The following is a 21,740-nucleotide window of genomic DNA, read 5'->3' as shown; positions in this document are numbered from 1 at the left end:
CAAGGTTGAGGCTGCTGCTAAGGTTGAAGAATTTTCATTGTTTTTAGAAAAAAATCATCAAGAAATATATTGGTAATATTCTAAATTCTAGTATAACGTCCTTCAAATGCTTTGAGTACACACACCCGTGGTAAAATATGAATATATTGCCAGGGCTGTTCTGATCGTACCCCACGTCATATGCTTTTTTATGAATGATGTGCCTGACGTCATAGAACGAACACGTAAGAATATAAGAACAGAAAAACATCACAACAAGGAAAAGTAAACAAACGATGCTAAAATGTGGTAAAATGTGATATAAGCCATTTTTATATACATATAAAAAAGACAAGTGGTAAATTATAATTAAAATTCATCCAAAACTCTAAATAGTTTAAGCATGTCACTAATTCAGTTTGCTCCGTTCTTTTACGCCAATTTGTTAGAGCGTTTATTTATGGGAAGGACAAATATTTGCCTTCAGCTAGAGTGCTTCGATCCAAAATAATTGCCGTATTTGTCCTATTAGAATCGAAATAAGTCATGGGGACAACAACTGTCATATTCCTGTCTTGGTACAGGTATTTTCTTATGTAGCTAGACAATGGTGTATAAGACCTGTTTTTATAGCTAGCTAAACCTCTGACTTGTATGACAGTTGCATATAATTTTAGTATTCCGGTGTTCCCAAATCATAAATCGATTGAGAATCCGGGTTACAAACCAAAACCGAGGTAAACACATCAACTATAGTTATTCTCAAGGATATATATAATCCTTGTAGTAAGCACTTTTTTATTGACATAAAATATAATTTTCTGCAAATTTACTGCAAATAAAAAATTGAAATACTCGTAAATTAGCATACCCCGAACATCCTTTCGTGATCCGGATCCTTGTGGTAAAAAATCCCCTTTTTTACACAAAAAGTTCTTTGAAGATTTTTATACTTTGAACACATTTAATAGCTCCATAGATTTTACACATTTATTCTATGTTCCTCTACTTTCATGATCACCATAAAACGTTAAGCTAAGTCATTTGTAAAAAATAGAAACATGTCCAATATCACTACAAAAAGATTTTAACCGTACATGACTTTTTCCGTAAGAGAAAAAGATGTCCAGATGGCCAGTTTCCTAATATGAAACTTCTTTCGAAGGATCAAAAGTAATATAACAAAAATACCGAACTCCGAGAAAAATAAGTAAAAAAAGGTATACACGAGCAGTGTTAAGTGAAAGAAAAAGAACCACGACTTCAAATAAAAATGAAGAGAATTATTCAGCTAAATTGATCGAATGCATCTACTTTTAAATTCATGTGTTCTATAATTCATCAACACAATGAGTTGAAATCACATAACATAAAAATTGTTTTGTCCTTTTATGTAAGTAAAACAATTATAAAGGTCTGAGCTATAATAATATTTACCAAATGTGTTAATGTACCAAAGCTTCAGTCAACAATTTGAAACCTTCTACAATTTTTGAAGTGATGATTAAACAAGTAAGCAAACACAACCATATTACCCTTATATCATAAGATCTTATAAAGATTTAAAATGGCGATTGGTGATCCTAAAGCAAAAAAATATAACTAACAAAAACTCAGTTATATCTATGATAGATAAACATTTATTTAACATCTCACTATCTCACATAGGAACTCCGATATTAAACTTGTGATGATTGCATATTGTTTCTCTATATTCTTCGACCATAGTTTCTACGGCAGATGCTTGCTGTTCTTTTTTACGCTGATGGAACATAGCTGCACAGTTTTCAAACGGTCTACAAACCTGTAATTGAAAACAAACAATTTCAAAGACTGGCTATTGAAATAGAAATAAGGAAATGTGGTATGATTGCCAATGAGGTAACTATCTATCAAAGTTCAAATAAAGTATAAGTCTGGATATTCAATGGTTAAAAAATAGTCAACTAAGATAAAGCCTATAAATTGCGCGAAAATTTATGCATACTTTGGGTATTTTCAATGTAACCATGGTTAAAGGATTTTGTAAACGATAATTTTTACATGTCGGCAGGTCGAAAAGCAAATAATGTGAATCTTTAAAGAAACCTCCTCATTGCAACTTTGTATGATAAAGGTTCAACCTTAAATCATCAGGCAAACAAACGATATCAGTCAGAGTGTGACGTATCTGCAACAGACCTTTTGCGTACTTAAAAATCAGCTCTGAAATTCGCACTGCATTGTTTATCGGAAAACTTATATCTACCGTTCCAAACCATATTTCAAATTTTGTGAAATTTGAGACCGTCCGTTCACTGACGTTTTCGTACATGCATGCTTTGGCTGTACGTGTACATCAAATATGCACAGCACTTGGATGGACTTAATAATAGAAAAATTTTGTCCCGATCTCTAGGTTGAACTAAGTGAATGTGATGATGAATCATTATATGTAATCTGCCTAGGAAAAGAACCCTTCAACTATGCTCAGTGATTCCGACTTAGAGTCATTCAAGAGACTTTGCTACATCCATGTAACAATATCTGCATCCGAATACAATCGTCAATTGAACAATATAGTATAATGCTAGCACATGTAATATCGACAGCACGCGATATAAATTCTTTTGCTCTTGAACTGTTTGTGATCATTTTCATTTATATGTAAATATTGCGTATTGCTCACAACTTTATCATTTATATGTTCTAATATTAATGTTTTAATTTATTGTTCATGATTATATAATTCATGTAATCTCTGTAAAGAGGAAATAAAGATATGAATGAATGAATGAATTGCAACTTTGTATGATAAAGGTTCAACCTTAAATCATCGGGCAAACAAACGAGATCAGTCAGAATGTGACGTAGCCGCAACAGACCTTTTGAGTATTTAAAAATCACTTAATATATAAATATGAACGACGCATCTACTAAGTCTATTTGTATGATTAGAAAAAAGACAAGCGAAAAGAGAAAATCAGAATAAAAAATACTCTTACCCATAACACAGTAGAATACGATCCTTTGAATCACTGTCGTTGAAATCAGGTGCATTTAAAAACATGTGTCAATGCTACCGAAATTAGCTGACTTCCATCCCTATATACTGAGGGTGTAGCTAGGATGTTTAAAAGCATTCTTTTTCATGCTTGCAATGGAATACAATTCTCACCTGACTATCCGTATTCAATAAAATTCCATGTGAAACTAAATGATGTTGATGTATGGTTAAGCTTAGCACTGGCAATAATCTATAGTTAGATATAACTGATGTACTTGCAAAAAGGAAGACGAACTTGCTTTTACTACTCGTGTCTGTGTAATATATATTGTAACCTACTGAATAAAAATGGTCTTGAGTTACAAATGTATCTGATTTTACGATTTTTCTATTTTGTATTTCAGCAAAAATATATAGTCTCCGTATGTATTAAATAGTTTAGTTATCAACATCAAACAACGTTTTATATCAAATTACCCCTTTCAGTCACGAACAAAGATAAGTATCCTTAAGTAATTCATCTTCATCTTTTTATAGTAAAAAAAAATCCAGATATACATTATGTTTGTGATACGTTTTAAAACATCTTAAAAAAACGCAAATTTTATTCAATAAAAACATTTCAATAACAATGTCGGGTTTTGGAATGTACAGTTTGAAAGTATACTGAGTGTATTGTCTTCTATAACATGTATAATTACACAAAAGATCTTTATATAGTCATATCTCCGGTCTTCAGAACGTGTACCTTCGAACTTTCATTATAACAAATCTTCATTATAACATATCCTCTCTGTTTATGTCTTTACTTTATCTTATTTCAATTGTGTGACAGTTGTGGGTTTTCCATAAACTGAATAGAAAATGCTTAAGAAACTTCACTAATTTAATGAAACAATGAAACGGAAAACAACACATTCGACTTATAAATCGTTATAAGAATGCACCAAGCTGAAAAATTATTTTGATTTCAGGAAATCGAGATATGACTATATATTACATAAATGTAGGATACGTATACTTGATAAGACAATTTGTCAATTAATAAAGTGAAAATATAATATAAAATATATTAAATATCTTATAAACACGGTGATAAAAAGCAAATTGTAAGGCGTTTAACAATTGGTTTTTCTTTCACTCATAACACAGACATTTAATTATTTAATACGACAGAAAACATTACGGTGGCAATCAAAATTATAAGTCTAAAACTAAAAGACTACACCTTGATCAAAAGAAAAACGATTTACGGCAAACAACAATCCACAAAAACAATTCTCAGAAGAGCAAGAATCAAACCGAAAGCCGTTGGCGATCTCAGGTGCCCGATGACTATAAACAGTCCCTGTCTTTTTAACGGGCCCCGTGATGTTGTTCAAAGAATGTCAAAAGTCAAAGGTAAGTGCATTCCAGACGACATACTCGAAGAGATGAGGAATGCATTGTGATCAATACAAAACAAAACATATCCGTTATTATCTTAAGATTACGAGTGTCTTAATATCGAAAATGATAAAATCTTATGACACCTGCTAATAAAGTTGATAATGGAAATGGGGAATATCTCAACGAGACAAAAAACCCGAACAAAGAGCCGAAAACAACCAAAGGCCACTAAAATGGGTCTTCAACACAGCGAGAAAATCCCGCATCCGGAGGTGGGCCTCAACTGGCCCCGTGATGAAAATGTGTACTAGTTCAGTACATCTATAGATAAAATCATTTTTTAAGAAAGTAATTCAGTCTCCCTTCAGTAGTATTATATGTATAAACGCTTTTGGTACACCGTCTACCCGTAAGAGTTGAATAAGAAAAGACACTGTATCTATTCCAGGAACTTATTAGATAAATATAACGCAATTGTTTTAACAAAAAAAATATAACTAAAATCATAACAAAATCATGATATAATTGTTAAAAGAGATGTTACATGCTTGAAATGACTTTGAAGTTGACGAAAATCACAGTCTTATTCCAAATTTTCAAAGTACATCATGAATGTAATACCAAGACACAGAAGACATGAATTTGACTAGTCATATACAATCAATAGCCGATGAAAGATAGTTTTTCTTCCCATTTAAAAATAATAGTGCTCAAACAAATTTATCGTCTGTAAACAAGACTAAATTTCAATTATATTGGTAAATTTGTTAAAAATTAAATTAAATGAACTATGATATCAACCCTTTAATTAACCAGCAACGGCCTTTAATGGAAAGTTGTTAAATAAGATACAAAGCATCTGATCATATTGGACATAAAATCCACATATCAAGTGCCTCTCATTGCTTATCTTATAATATGTATACCCAACAACATTATATATACGGGTATACATTCTGACTGAGACTATAAATGTAACACTTGATCAACCCAATAAACACTGGTAACTCTTTTTGATTAAATTGATTTAGTAAATAATATCATTTTAAAATTTGATAAAATATTGAATTATCTTATTTCTAAAGATGAAGACGAAGCCGACTGCTTAAAAATAAAACATTTGACCAATGAAAAAGAGGATTAATGTTGCAGTTCTCGATAATATTATGTTTGTCAAAAACGCAATGGTCTGTTAATTACTTTATATTTAAAACAAAATCAAACTTTCTGCATGAATAATTATGACAACTCCGATTCCGCTACTTTTGAGGTTCATGCGATTCTACTCTTCGGTGTGTTTTACCTTGACCTGACGATATTATTAATCGCGTCACGATATTTTAGCATCGATAAACAACTGTCGCCGTACTTGATCGTCAGATTTGTTTTATTTCTGAGGTCATTCACCAGGCCTAAGTGAAGAATATGTCATATGATGTTAATCGAAAATTACTACCCTTTCTTAAATTACTTTTTGTAAATTCATTGGATGTAAAAGAATCGACCGAAGTACATTTTTGTACGAAGCGCGTAGAGATTTCTGTTAGCCAATCAAAATAACGTAATATAATGAAACATACATGCACTGTAATTATAAAGAGATACTCACAAAATACAACTTTACCTTCCTTTACAGGATATTAATACCGACACATCATCTATCTCAAAATATATCATTCAAGAATTCAAGTTCAATACGTACATCCAACATACTGACGAAACAGTCTATACAATTACAAAATGTGAAACATTTAACAATAGATAAAACCCAACCAAAGTTAAAACAATGATAAAATGTGAAAAAAATAACTACATGTTCAAATACTGATAAAAGCTGCTAAAAACAACCACACAGTAAATCTTGTATCTACTGTAACATCTTTATGATTATCATTAGTATAACATAAAGCTTCTTTCTGAGGTATGAAACAGTGGCAAATAATTGAAACTGGTGAATACTTGTACCGTTGTCACATACAATATTTGCCATCTAATATTCCGTTTTACTGTCACATTTTACTGGTTCTCCATAATAAGTAACTGCCTTCTGTTTTGTCGAATATTTAAACTAATAAGTTTGTAAACATCATACGTCATCCTCAACTGAGTTTTCGTTAACGGATTTCGATTTCAATAAGGAATTCAATAAGAAAATTACTTGATCGATCTTTGTGTCCATCTTCTGCATCTGGAATGATTAAAAAAAGTATTATCGGTACAATATATTAGCGTTGTTTCTTGAAAAAAGAAACATGAGCCCGGAGGTTGTTATAATGTCATATTGGAATCTTTGTAGAGGAAAACTGTTTACCTTGTCGATTTACCTGCTTTAATTTATGTTTAAGGTTTAATTGGTGTTTATGTTGTTTTATGTAAATTTTGCAAAGAACAATTTGTTATATGTTTTATGTTGGGATTTTTTCCTTTCTTAAAAAAGTAATTGTCCATCTTTCTTCAACTTCATAGGTTAAATGCTTATTTATATTGTCTAATTATTGTCACAACAAATGTTGTACGTCAGTAATAGTCATTTTGAGATAATGTCCATTAAAGGAAATTATAAATAAGGATCGGACACGTTATAAAAGTATTACAGCAGTTTAAGATGGCTATTATCGACAGCAATTAAAGACCTACTTGATTTTCCATTCTAACAATTCTAGCACTGAGAGTAACTCTTTCTCTATCTTTTCCATTGGAATAAAGAACTCCTGGCTTACCTAACGTCTGGTCTAATCTGAAAGTTAGAGAATTGTTCACAATAAGAAAAAGAAAAAAAATATCAACAGATGCAGCTAGTATTGACAATTCCACATACTTGAAAAAACGTTTGTGCTTGTTCATTGACCACTTTTTTCTCGTTCTTATCCAATTGAAAATACTGGCTACATCAATATCTTTTATACTAGACTATATCAAATAAGGTATTTGTATCTAGCAAAGTCTAGATCATAAGTTAAAAATTGTGTTATTTTATGAAATCGGCTTGGCAGATTTGACCCCCCTTGATTATGTGTCTATTGTAATGTCTTTGCATATTGTTCTCGGTTGTTAATTATGTGTCACAATGTAAATATGTTTGTTTTGCTGTAGCATGTAATTGCTGCTTTGCAATAAACAGTTCATTCATTTATTCGTTCATTCGTTCGTTCGATGGTTCATTCGTTCATTTATATATCGCACACAGATAGAGTTTTAACATCTTCAAATTCACTGTTTACGATTCTGAGGTGTGACTGGTAATTTCACTGTTTCTTCGAGAAGGCAAAAAGGACGCGACGTCCGTGTTCGTAGAAAAATTCACCAGGTTTACCTGACGATATCTGGATATGGGTATTTAGTCGGATCTTAACACGTACTTGTGATTTGTTTAAAACCGGTTTTAACGAAGAAATGTCGAAATGTTCAGAACTTAATTAAATCTGTTTTTGGGTAAGATGGTGCAAGCATACGATTTTTATTGCGTCTTACACTTTGTGAAGCGAATATTCTTAAGCTGCTTTATTTAAATATTGTGTAAAAACGTTAATAATGAGCTATGAAAATCAAGTGGCTCAAGCATTTTACTGAGGAAGTTTTAAAAAAATGCAAAGAAATATTTTAACAGTGGGTTAGATTTCATTAGTCTTTACTATCTATAGATTAACAACTTTTGGTTATATTTATAATTTAGAATCATCATTGAAGGTGGAGCGCGATTGCACAGTTAATTAATTATATTGATGTGCCATTTGTATGCAAGAGTGACATTCCGTTGTATTATGTGTCAATTCGAAAAAGTTACGCGAGTATTGTCTCCCTGTAACAGGTTCATTATTTTATAATTAAGTTTAGGTTTCTGATATAAATTTGAATAGTTACAAAATGTATCAATTCAATATATTTCAGTTTTTGTTATTGATGTATCAAAAACATTGATGTACGAATATAATTTCATAAATTTGAAACGTTTAAAATGATTACATACCAATATAAAAAACCGTTTATCATTTTTGAAAAAGACTATGATTGAAATTCGTATTATTTATCTTCCTTCATGATAGATTGATTGGGAAATGAACCAGAGTTATCTAAAGGTAATCACAGAGAGGGACTAGCAAGCAATTTTTAATTGTAGCTTATTTAACGTTAAAACAACTTTCCATTATAAACAAATGTTACTTTATACAAATATAAGAACTTTGTTAGCTAAATCTACAAATTTTATTAGATATTATGAATTTTTATTACAATAGACTAATATGCTACAGGTTTGATCTGTGATTCACAACATTTTGGTATACACTCTTGAAAATATTTACAAAATGCATAAGTTGCGGAAACAGTAAATTGATTTAATCCAGATGAATGAAAAGAATGTAAAAACTCCATTTGCGTACTATATAATTAAAAACGGTATCAGGATTCAGTTATATCACAAATATATATAAATACTTTAATTTTGTACCCATAGTGACATCGGACTCGGATTTTTTTAAATGAGTTGAACTGCGTGTAATGCTGTGTGTTTGTTTATTTTACATTGGCTAGAGGTATAATGGGAGAGGGGGGATTTGATATTACAAACATGTTAAACCTGCAACATGTTTGCTCCTGCCTCAAGTCAGGAGACTCTGGACCTTTTTAGTGTTGTATGTCTCTTTTTTAATTTCAATTCATTTATATATTTTGGAAGTTGTTGTTATGTCTATTTTGATTGAACTAGTGTACATTTTATAGCCACTGAAACCAACCTCCGGGTGCGGGAATTTATCGCTGTTTTCTGCTCTTTGGTGGTCCTGTGCTGTTTTCTGCTCTTTGGTCGGGCTGTTGTCTCTTTGACCCATTCCCCACTTCCATTCACAGTCGAATTTAATAATTAAATAAAAATGTAAATACACTACCTTCGTTGAAGTTCTTTGATTCTCACCATCATATTAAGATGTCCTTGAGAATACTGTTCTATGACGTCTCTGACGTCATACGGTTTTCGTGCTTGCTATTACAAAGAATATTTTATTACTAATGTTTGTCTCAGTAAAGGATTCGTGTTTCTATTTCTTGGTTTACGCATGATTTAATGTTTTTTTTAAGTCATAACAATGCCTTTGCTTTGTCGACTTAATCATAGATTCTAGAAATAGTTGGTGTGAAATATTGAACCGAGAAAAAGCTTTAAATATCAAGAAAATAAAAAAGCTGTTTCTCTTTAAAATGCATAAAAAAATATCTAAACGACTTAAAAGATATTGTTTATGAATGTTTTTATGGCACATAAATAGTATATGGTATTTATGTATTATTGTAGCTATATGTACATGTATATGTCATGTACATGATTTTTGAAAAACATATGCTTAAAGTAGATTATATACCATAAAAAGCGTCTATTCTTGATATGACGTATAACTCTTTGTGTACCAACTTGGGCTTATCATGAGATGATCAGGGCCATTGCTGATAATATTTGTTTTAACAATATAATAAAAATTACGGTACCAACTTTACTCCACCAGATCGAGGCACATTATTGTTGTCTGTAGTGATGTTTAAGGAATAAAAAGATATGAAATCTAAAACATAATATTAGTCTACGTCAAAGAGATAAAAAAACTTAAAATGAACAACAGTAAAGCCAAATATGGACTAAGGATCAGAGTTATACCATCCTAAGTGAAGAATGTTTTCAAAGCCGTTAGTTTCCATAATTAAAACTAAACCCGTTTGCCAACTCTGACGACCTCATGGTCGGGCTGGTGTTACATAAGGACTGACATTTCATACGAAAAGGTATCTACTCAGTGGAAGGAATAAAAATATCGAAAAAAAAACACTGATTGTACAATGAATATTTAAGAAATTCTACCGTAAGTTTCAAATATTGCGAGATACTTTTAATTATTTGTCTATGGTATAAATGTAATTGAATCAACATTCTATATTTATAACTACCTGAAATTTTCTCCTAGCTACAAAATATTTGATTTTCCTGATTACTCGTATCGCTGCTTTATGTGCCTCAGTTAACCTAAAATAATTATACAGATTAAAACTTAAAATTAATTAAAGCAAAAAACATACTTAATATACAATATAAACAAATTTGACGAAAGCTGCACAATAATATAAATGTTACCTATATACATGATAATAAAAGGGTCAACATAAAAAGATAATGAAAACGTTTATTACCCCAATCTTTATTGAAAATCAAAACTAAAAGCTAGTATCATGCAAATATTTGACAACAGCCTACATTTTTCAAATATGACAAAGATGTATTGAAAATAGTATTTTAAGATATAGAGTTGACCGCAGATATGCCCTGTCTCTATCAGATTTATTACAAGTATATAGACCTCAAGCCAAACTCTTAATGTCTTTTTGTAATATTTTTATGCCACTGATATATTATATCAATGACGACCATTTTGTTTCTCATAAAATTTCTATTGCTATAACCGACTTATATTTTGGAAATGTTATTTTTAAAATCTCCATCTTTAATGATAATAATACAATATGAAATATCACGGGCTGAAGTCTGTACTCCGACTAACACTGTTAAACAGATTTAATTCATATCATAAATACTAACATGCTGATACTGAGTTACCTGTCTTATAAGACACACCGGGGAACCAGAAAATAATGTCGGATTAAGCAGGGTGTCGGAATACTTAGTTTTTGTCTGAAACTATATGCATATTTCGGAACCATGAAAATGTGACGGTTAAATCAGGATGTTGGAATACTCAGGTGTCGGATAAGGCAGGTAACACTGTAATTTGGAACGCAACACATGTGTAAATCGTCCTCAATTAAAAGCGGGTGGACGGCAAAATCAAATACGAAGTTGAAAACCCTATAATCCAGACGATTGTACCAAATAAGGTCAATCAAAGCAATCGAGAAATTAGAAACTATAATCTATAATCAGAACAAGGATCCTTTTTCACTTTTATTTTGTGCATGCTGTATTTAATCCTGACTTATTGATGCTAGTTGATAATTTTGGATCAACATACTATCAGTAGTGACAATATGGCGCTGTTTGCATGCTTGTCAGCTTTTCATATGCTGATGCTAGTGACAACTTGATTGGTTGTAATTTGTATCAGTCGTGTTTCTTTATATTTTAACGCTAATTACAGTATGAAGGTTTTCTGTTATGACGTACACGCAATTTATCATTAAAGACTCCCTATGCAACAATGGCTGAAGAAAATTGATGTTGCAGCTTCGTTATTTCTTATATTAAAAATGTCTGGGTGTAAGATCTCAATAGGAAAAGGATCTGGAATTTTATAAATTGTTTTATTCAAATATACAATCAACTTTGTTTTTTGAACAGTAAAATAAAAACGAATTATAAATGTAAGTTATTGATTTTGCTAATTTAAATAGCACATAATTTGGAGGGTGTTTTATTAGCTAGTGTCATTGTGAACTTAGATGTATACGAGGTGGGAATGCTTTATTGGTATTTTAGTAATACAAGAGTTGGAGAAACCTATTTGACTACAAACTATTCTTATTTTACGTTACCCAAATAAAACTAGAGCTTATACAATACCAGTGTATTTTGTTAGTAACAATAACAATTAAAGCATAGCATAACAATTAGAACAAAAGCACAGCATAACAAAAGTTAAGATACAAGAAAAAACGAACACCAGAAGTTAACCTCTGACTAACTATCAAAACAATATACAAAAGCTCGTTAGTTGTTAGTTTGTAAAAACTAAAGTGTTAATGCCTGTAGGTAAAAACTATTGTGTTAATGTCGTATATCTATCGCGCCTATGTCGCCATGTCATGCACTTACGTCGTTGGTCTCTTTGACATTTTACGTTTCCTGAAAAGTATATTTATTAAACTTATATTTTAAATTATTGTCTTTTTTAACAAAAGCACATGATATTTTGGTGCTCATTGTCTGATAGATTCTGAGCCTATATTGAGATTTAGCGGATTCATGTAAATGTATTTGATATAATTGTTTTCTGTTAAATTTGTCATTGCTAATAAAATTTGGTACTATCTGTATTATATTGTTGTAGTTTTATTGACAAGAATATGTTTACATCCAACATACTAGCTTTAAACACAAATAAAAACTATATGTATATAACATACAAAGCTAAATAAATTGAAAACATATAAGTTAAATTAATGTCCACGTTTACCAGTATATATTTCAATGTCACATTCTTTTTGCTTTAAGTTCGATTCTAAAAAACTTCGCATTTTCATTTATGTAAAGGGTACAACAGGCGATGTTGTTTAATCAAAATGCAATTGAGTTTAATAAGAAATTCTGCATTTAGCTTAAAACGGGTGTATCAAAAACTTTTACGCTTTATCAAATGCAATATAGTTACGATAAGTAATCACTTTGTTCTTTTTTTAACTAATTGTCGCAACATAACAACGAATTGCCAGTTTTCTGTAAATACTATAAAGTGCAGTTGAACAATTTTATATTAGTTTTTATGTGAAATTTTCACACAGTAAGAGAACGATTACTCAAACAGAAGGCTTAATCTTATTTAAATTCTGTATCCGGAACCCATTGACAAATGTCGATGTGATAATGTCTACACTTCTAGATGATCAGAACCATTCATATCAAAACTTATATTATCTATCATATCTATAAACGTTATGACATGGAAGTATTTCATTGCAGTATTAGTTCAATGTTATAAACTTAAACTTACTGCACCACTCGATCAGCAGCTTCATCCATGTCATAGTCTGTATCGTCATATTGTTCACTGATACTTCCACCATAGGGTGAGGGTCTCATACTCTCTCGTCTCGCACCTTTTGGAGTACCTTTTAGTGGAGAAGTAGAAAGTTGACAAAGAAACTTATGATAACAATATGCATATTTATTGTTTTTTTCTTTCAAGAATTATAATTTGAAACCAGACCACATCTTCGTATATGCTATTTATCCATGTAGCATGCAACATTTTGCAGAGAGAATAAAGACTAGTTGGCCCGGTTTAAAAAAAATTGTGCGAAAAAGTTACCTTGTGAACTAGTACGTAAAAAATCTAACTCAACGTGTCGGTCTAGAACAAAGCAATGTTTATTTCTAACACTTCAAGATTTTTTCGTACTGGCTATGCATTCAATCTGCCTTTTAGATTTAAATGGATATTTGTGAAAATCTTGAGTCTGTGGTAGTTTTTCAATTTCACTCGAACTTCAAAGCATGCAGCTGTTACATAGGTTCAGGAGTTAAATGCACATAATTTATTAACTGTTGTTCCAAAATAGCCTGACTCTGTTAGGAATATTTAAACTTTATCAATGGAATATCTGCAATAAATGATCTCAGGTTTGTTATTTTTATATCTGTTGTTGTAAACAGTATCTTGTTTTTATCTTAAATATGATAAAAAAGGTTAATTCATTACATGATTATTGATATTACCTATCTTTTCCTCCCAAGGTGACGTACTAACACTCTCTCTATGGTAATGGTTTGGAACGGACATGGAATCTAATCTTGACATACGACGTTTTCGTAAAGTAAGGCTAGCTCGTCTGGCCATTCTAGCTAACATATTGTGTTCATTTGATGCGTCATGAATATGTATATTCCATGTTGCATCTGATTTAAACAAAGGATCCGCAGCATAACACCTCCATACACACTGAAAAGCAAGTTTCTATACTTAAATAAACCTAAACTCAATGCATGTGGTTGGCTCTCTGTGGAATTAGACAATATACGTATAGTGACTAGAAATATGAAATTTATTTGTATGAGGCTTAGAAACGGGAAAATGCGAGGTTCTACCGAGCATTTTCCCGTTTCGTGCCGAATACAAATAAATTTCATATTTCAAGACACTATACGTATATTGTTTTTATACTGAAATCGATAAAAAAATAAAAAAATGATAAAAATATGAAACAAATATTATTAAAAAAAAGTGTTTGGAATTTCCCCCTTGGGGTACCATTTTGGGGTATTTCCCTATGAGCGTAGTCTAGGCGGTAAGCATTGACAATTTAAGGAATTAGAAAGGGAAAATGAATTTAATTAATAACATTTGATAAACATGGTGTATAAATTACCAATTTGAAGACATAACAGGTTTAAATTCATAAAAGTTTGACCATTGTTACTACACGTTGTCATGGTTGTGACGTGACGTTGTAAGTAGGCGGGGCTTATAGGTGAGTTGAGGTCATTGACGTATAAAGCTAACGTTTATACGTATAGCTTTATCTGTATAGTAAACTAGCTGATTGCAGTATAACTAAAAAGGTTTTTTTTTTTAATAATAATATAAAATCATTGTTATTGGAAGAACACAACGTGGTTAACATTTTTTTTGTATGACGATGCTCTGAAGATTTGTGTATGTATTGTCGGCAATTTATTATACAACCGCTTTAAAAAAATATATCCCTGCTTTAAAAAAAGGGGGTATACTGTTTTACCTCTGCCTGTCCATCAGTCCGTCCGTCAGTCCGTCCGTCCTATGAATATTTTTCGTCGCGTTTTTCTCAGGAACTACCAGTGTTCCAGCTAGGTTTTCAAAAGGGCAGGGTGCCAATCCTGAAAAAGGGCATTTAACGCGCGATATGATAATATGAAAAGGGCATATTTTAATAAAAGATGTTAATCAAACATTTGTGTTTATTCGTTGAATCACAGGTTATACAAGAACAACATCTTTAGCCCATATAGAACTCTATCTTTCTACTTTTAAGGCTGAAAAACTTGTCAAGCAGCTTGTCACACAAGTTTTTTTATCATTGCTTGGCACAGTTGAACTTTATATGCAGTATTTTTTGAAAGGAGATCTGTTTCATACTGTTTCTATGGTCTACCACATTTTACCAGTTTCACCTTTCTACCCCTGCTGTGCTTGATGGCAATACAGCACAAAACAGCTGTGCTCAGTTAATTCACAATTTTAGGATATAAAGCAACAGTGAAAAATAGTATCAAAAATAAAGAATACAGAAAAAGATGACCAAGGCACCCTACCAACATTGCTACTAAGACCCTCTTTAACTTTTCCCATAACTCAAAATAAATACCTAAACATATATATTCTTAAGCAAGAAGTATGGAGACACATTTTAGAATATGTAAATGGGTTACTCAATGCTAGGAAAAAAATCAGATTGAGTTATCTTTCTTTATTCGGGTGTGCTCCTTCTTTGGAGGATTATAAACAGTACGTAAATATGATGTAAATATGATCACAATATGGCGGCCGATTTTGTTATTTTCGTATCAAAAATGAAGGCAGTCAATGACAAATACGTCTGAATTTTCTGTTTATTTTACAGAAAACAAGTAAAACAATGTCTTCAACGAGTTTATAATGGTTTTCCAACTTTCTGTCATTACGTTTCTTCCATGAAACTACGGTAAACATCGCAAATTGTGCCCAAGTTGTTGTATGCACATTTCTTCAAAGATAATTGCCGACTGACCGATTCTATTTGAACGAATTAATGTTGATGATCATTAATGACCCATCCGATAAACGGATTACCTATAACAACAGATTATGACACCAGTTGTAACCATTGATTAGCTTGGGGTGGTAAACAAAGTCATAATCTTTTCCCCAGGTAAAATTTAGTAATTAGCGTATCATATCAATACGCAAATTAATATGCAATCGATGTTCAAAAAAGGCAGGGCGCCCTGGAAACTGTAAAAAGGGCGGGCGCCGCGCCCTCTGAAAACGGCCTAGCTGGAACACTGACTACAATACAAGGACTTCTGAAATTTGGTTTCAGGGTTTATATAATTTTGCCTTACTGTGTGATGCGTTTTCAGATTCATCACTTAAAAACTTCCTGTTTACCGAACACTTGTATGATTTTCAACATGATAGCCAAGTTGAACATTTTTGAAACATTTTCCTCAGGAACTACAATACAAGGATTTCTGAAATTTGGTTTCAGGGTTTATACAAGTCAGCTATACCGTGTGATGCGTTTTCAGATACATCACTCAACATCTTCCTGTTTACCGAACACTTGTATGATTTTACACATGATAGCCAAGTTGAATATTTTCGTTACATTTTTCTCAGGAACTACAATACAAAGATTTCTGAAATTTAGTTTCAAGGTTTATATAAGTCAGCTGTACCGTGTGATGCGTTTTCAGATTCATCACTCAACAACTTCTTGTTTACCGAACATATTTTTACACTATTAATATTATCCACTTGCGGCGTAGGTATCATCAGTGAGCAGTAGCTCGCATTTTCACTTGTTTTAAATGTATTGTTAATTCCACAAATATGACTTAATAATAATGATTTGATACAGCGTTCAAATTGCATAGAATCGAGTGGCAATTTTGACTTTAATATTGACGTCAACGCACTTCGAACGTCTTAAATTTTAAAAAGGTCCGATAGCTTTGGTAAGTGTTTTACATACCATTATGTCAATTTCATTAGTTCCCGGAACTGGTAAAAAAATGGTAAATACAAAAGAATTATTCCGCTTTGAATAGTTAGTTTAGTTCATTTCTATGTTTCTTCGATTCTTCCATTTGCAATGTTTTACTTTATAAAATACACTTAAATAGAGATTTGATGGGATTGTAATATTTTAAGCCCATCTCTGCTTTGTTTAGCCTAGTTTTCAATTCAAAACATCTTTTCAATGTAGATAGCTGTATTTCACAAGCGATTTTCAACGAATGTCATTCAAGGATAAATTAATATATAGCAAAACGCCATTGCATTAGATTTTAATAGGCGGAGAGGTACTGCTTTAATTTGAGAATTAGAAAAAGAGATATCAGAATAGTGTTTTAAATTGCAAATTTGCTAACTATAGACGACAACTTACAGAAAAAGGAAGAATTTAATGTTGTGAAAAAGACGATACATATCGTTATAGAGCCACACTTTGCGTTTTATGTATTGCACGTTGTTGCCATTCATGTCATATTTAGTACTGATACACTCAAATATGAAATAAAATATCATAAATTCTTTGTCTTTTCAGCATTTGTCTCCAACTGGGACGTTTAAAAATAATCATTTGAAAGCCAAAACGGGTAAATACGCAGCAAGATCGAAAATACTTTATAAAAAGGCATCAGAACAGAATACCCATATTCATCAACGGTTAACTTTGCTTTTACTGGAACCTTAGATGTTATAAATTTCTTAATTCATAAAGGAGAATTTAAAAACAGATATATATGGTATTCATCATGACAGTACAGTATCGAAGCATTAATTGAGTAAAATACATTGATGGGCTGTCATATAAGTGAGAGGTTTAGCGCTATAAAACCAGGTTTAATCCACCCTTTTCTACACTTAAAAATGCATGTACCAAGTCAGGAATATGATAGTTGTTGTTCATTCGTTTGAAGTGTTTTATCATTTGATTATGCCATTTGATTTTGATTCGTTCTGAATTTTACTCGAAGTTCAGGAGTTCAGTATTTTGTAATTTTACATTTAACATACATGCAAAAAGGCGAAGACCATATAACCATGAAAACGAAAAACGACAACCAATGAACTAATTGGTAGAATCACATCAACATGGATAAAGAATGTGGCGGAGTTTAAATGTTTGTGAAAGGTCAACTATCCATCTTAATCTGGTAATGTGGTACTAAATTGGTTCGACAATTAAACACAACAAACCACACTAGTTCTGATTAGCGAATTATTGTATACTGTTTGCGCAGTTTAATAAATTATAGACCTAAATTAATCCAAAATATCCAAATTATCTTTTCAATGTATCCTGAAGCAACGTATACAAAGCGTTTATGTTTGGTTAATTGTTTGCCATATTTAATAAATTGATGATTCAAATTATTTAAGGTCAATGATATCTTGTCTTTTTATCATGAAACAACATACTAGTGTATAAAAATTGTCATTATATTTGAATTACACACTTTCATGAAAAATCATATTATATATACAATTACCAGCCATTGATAAAGGCCAACACGTCTTTACTGATGAGTCTTATGTAGACGAAACGCGCGTCTGGCGTTCTAAATTTTAATCCTGGTATCTATGATAACTATTCAATCAACACAGTATTTTCAAAGTGATTCAATTTTTGGAAAAGTAGTGAATAACTACACATGAATTCAGTCTACAATGATTCTGAAAAGGAGTTGGTTAACTGATAACTTAGAAAGCTTTACGATGTCTATTGCTAATTCGTTGTTCGATAAAGTGTCCGGATATCTAAAAGATGGGCGAAAGATACCAGACGGACATATAAACTTATAGATTGAAAATACATTGACAACGCCATGGCCGATAAAGAAAAAGACAGACAAACAATAGTAGACATGACTACATACAACGTATTGATGTTAGTCTGTTTTTATAGAATGGCAAGAGGTATAAGTGGAGAGTTGAGATTTCACTAAACATATTATCCCCGCCGCATTTTAATCCTATCCCAAGTTATGAGACTCTGACCTTTGTTTGTCTCATATGATTTTAAATTTTAGTTCAATCATATGGTTTGGGGTTTAATTTGACGTCTATTTTCATTGAACTAGTACATATTTTTGTTAAGGGGTCAGATGAAGCCCGTCTCCGGTGAGATATTTTTCCACTGTGCTGAATACCCATGGGTATCCGCTGGTTGTTTTCTGCACTTTAGTAAGGTTGTTGTCGCTTTCACACATTCTCGTTTCATTTCTAAATTTTATGATATCTCCTTAATATAGATTGTATACCAACTCAGTTTCGCGGATTTTCCCTTTATCACTTTTCACCCGACTTGGCGCCGATTTAGTATTTGCTATTTTGAACATTTCTTGATTTCGGTTATTTAAGGAGAGTCCCAGGTATAAGACCACCATGATTCAGAATGTGAAACTTGTTATTCTTTATGGTGCACGATGTATGATTTCTCGTGCTAGCTTAATATATTTTCTTTGTCTGCTATCACGTTTTGTTTCCGAAGCGTTAACGCGTTTGAACAATACATATTTTTACGATGTCATATAAGTTGAGATAATATCATAGAATTCTTTTCCTCTTACAATTACAAGCCAGAATTTTATCCATGCTTAATTGTCATCTGGTTAGATCAAACCTGGCATTTAGTGTTTCTTTAACAATGAATTTAACAGAAGGAAATGATACGTGCGTTGTTATGAGAGTAAACAACATCTAATATTAAATATCGAAGTAGAAAGTCGATTACCGAAGAATATTAGATATTGTAGAAAAAAGTCGGTTACCCAAGATATACGATACATAAAAGAAAATCGGTTAAAAAATATTTCATAAAACAGTCAACTGAACAAATTATTTAACGCCTACTGGAAACAATACATAATGTTTTATCGCAAAAATAAATTCAGAATCAATCAGAACTTATTGCCATAGCAAGTCTAAATTAAATACCACATTTTGTGTAAATTTAATTAATACTTTTTGACCTACAAAAAAAATTGTCAAATTTGAAACATGATTTCAAGATAAATTGTGATAAAAGTTGTTGTGGTATGTTAAGTTATGAGAATTTGCTTAGTATTTTATTTTAATATTACAAAAAAAAAAAAAACATTTAAAGGAAGGTTATGCTATACAAATTAGAACAAATACCAGGCCGTTGATTTTTTTCTTCAAATATAGATCGCAAAAACATATTGTATTTTAATCAGTCGCATAAAATAAGTTATGATGAACACTTGAAAACATTTTCTTATGACGACACGTTTGTTTAGAAAATTTTGATAATTGCCAAACAATATTTTCTTTATAATTTTCTTTTCCTATGACAAGTTTGTTCTTCAGCCGCCTCACTGAACAAATACTTGATGACAAGTTTATTAGTCGCGAAAAGGATTTACATACCTCCACGCTATAAGTTGGAGTCCCAAACATCATGAATTTAATCAAAGTTATTTTTGTTATCAGGGCATCATATTGGCTTAAAATTGAAAAGATATTGGAAATCTGTGGCATTGGTGTGAACAGTTCCATAAATTTCTTTGGTGTGTACAGAGAATGACTCTTAAAGGTTATAAAAAGACCTTTGAACTAAGATAGAGCCCTTTTCTTCTAGAAAACAACAAATGAACAAATCAAACACCCTTTTAAACATACACTACCATTCTGTCTCTGAATATAACATTACGGATACTAACCCGTATGCTTAATCTACTAGTGATAATCACTTCATGTTTAATTAAACAAAATGTTCCCGTTTATTACAGTGGTCGGAAATATCAGTCCATTAGCCTTTATTATTGACTTATCTCAGGGTTCTATTCTCCCCCGAGACTTCCCCTTAAATCCGAACTTTATAATGGTGACATTATCCTTCTGTTACTGAAACTAGGAGTAGCGGAAGCAGTATCCATTTTTAAGCGATGTTTAAATCATGTCTAGTAATACCTGTATTAAAGTAGCTGCAGCTGGAATTTGTCGATTAAAATGTTTTTGTCTTTGTTTTTGTTGAACTTTTAAGGCAAATCCTGAACCTAGAATACCCTGAAAATAAAAAAAAAAAAACATCTTTAAGATACTTCAGGAAAGCCTAAAAATCACTTGTTTGCAAATAAGAAACTTGGTTCAAAAAAACTTTTGCTGGTGTTAATATTTTGAAGATCGTGAAAGGCATCTATTCTTTTGGCTCTGTTCGCATGAGAGTCTATGTACGTTAATGACTATTATTTTTCCCCACGGGAACGAGTATTTTTATTTGAATTTTGTGTAACCTAAAGTTGAAACAATGTATATAATCTAGTGAATATCATGAACAGTGGCCGCAAAAAACGTCAATTTAAATATTGAAAGGTTTAAGGGGTTGGTAATCCTTTTATCATTTAAAAAAAGAACCTGTTAAATTCTCAGGAAAAGTACTCATCGCATCTTATTATAGTTCTATACATAATTAAACAATCACACGACGAAGAGATATTCATCATGCTCATGGCATCATGTTTATACTGTGTTAATATAATCTGCATTATCTATTGTGTGAGTACCCGCTTTCCACTCCGTGAATCATTTTTACAAATGACTTCGTTTCCTTACTTATAAAATCGTATGATAATTGAGCGTGGAAAACTCTATGTTGTAAAGAACACCAATAAAAATTTAAAATGCCTTTTATAAACTAGAGGCCATTTAGAGCCTGTGTCGCTCACCTTGGTCTATTTGCATATTAAACAAAGGACGCAGATGGATTCATTGTGTTTTGGTGATGGTGATGTGTTGTTAGGTCTTACTTTACTAAATATTCTTGCTGCTTACAATTATCTCAATTTATAATGAACTTGGCCTATTAGTTACAGAGGAAAATATTTTGTTTACAAAAATTTACAAAATTTACAAAATTATTAAAATTGACTATAAAGGGCAATAACTCCTTAAGGGATCAACTGACCTTT

General features: G+C 31.5%; 1 protein-coding gene across 2 annotated transcripts in view; it reads right to left on the bottom strand.

The window, feature by feature from the left end:
• Positions 1 to 1,604: 1,604 nt before the first annotated feature.
• Positions 1,605 to 21,740, bottom strand: part of LOC143047828 (potassium voltage-gated channel subfamily KQT member 1-like) — a 90,326-nt gene continuing 70,190 nt past the window's right edge. The window contains exons 8-16 of one of the 2 annotated variants that reach the window (XM_076221106.1): positions 20,743 to 20,838; positions 13,782 to 14,004; positions 13,057 to 13,174; positions 12,162 to 12,191; positions 10,286 to 10,361; positions 9,238 to 9,332; positions 6,992 to 7,091; positions 2,964 to 6,542; positions 1,605 to 1,783 (exon numbers count right to left, since the gene is read on the bottom strand). In XM_076221106.1, the coding sequence (XP_076077221.1) occupies positions 6,441 to 6,542; positions 6,992 to 7,091; positions 9,238 to 9,332; positions 10,286 to 10,361; positions 12,162 to 12,191; positions 13,057 to 13,174; positions 13,782 to 14,004; positions 20,743 to 20,838 (840 nt within the window). In that variant the 3' untranslated portion in view covers positions 1,605 to 1,783; positions 2,964 to 6,440. The remainder of the gene's footprint in view (positions 1,784 to 2,963; positions 6,543 to 6,991; positions 7,092 to 9,237; positions 9,333 to 10,285; positions 10,362 to 12,161; positions 12,192 to 13,056; positions 13,175 to 13,781; positions 14,005 to 20,742; positions 20,839 to 21,740) is intronic. The other variant, XM_076221107.1, reaches the window with a different exon arrangement.

This window comes from Mytilus galloprovincialis, chromosome 10 (genome assembly GCF_965363235.1).
Source record: "Mytilus galloprovincialis chromosome 10, xbMytGall1.hap1.1, whole genome shotgun sequence".
NCBI classification, from domain to species: Eukaryota; Metazoa; Mollusca; class Bivalvia; order Mytilida; family Mytilidae; genus Mytilus; species Mytilus galloprovincialis.
This window is presented reverse-complemented; position numbering and strand designations above follow the sequence as displayed.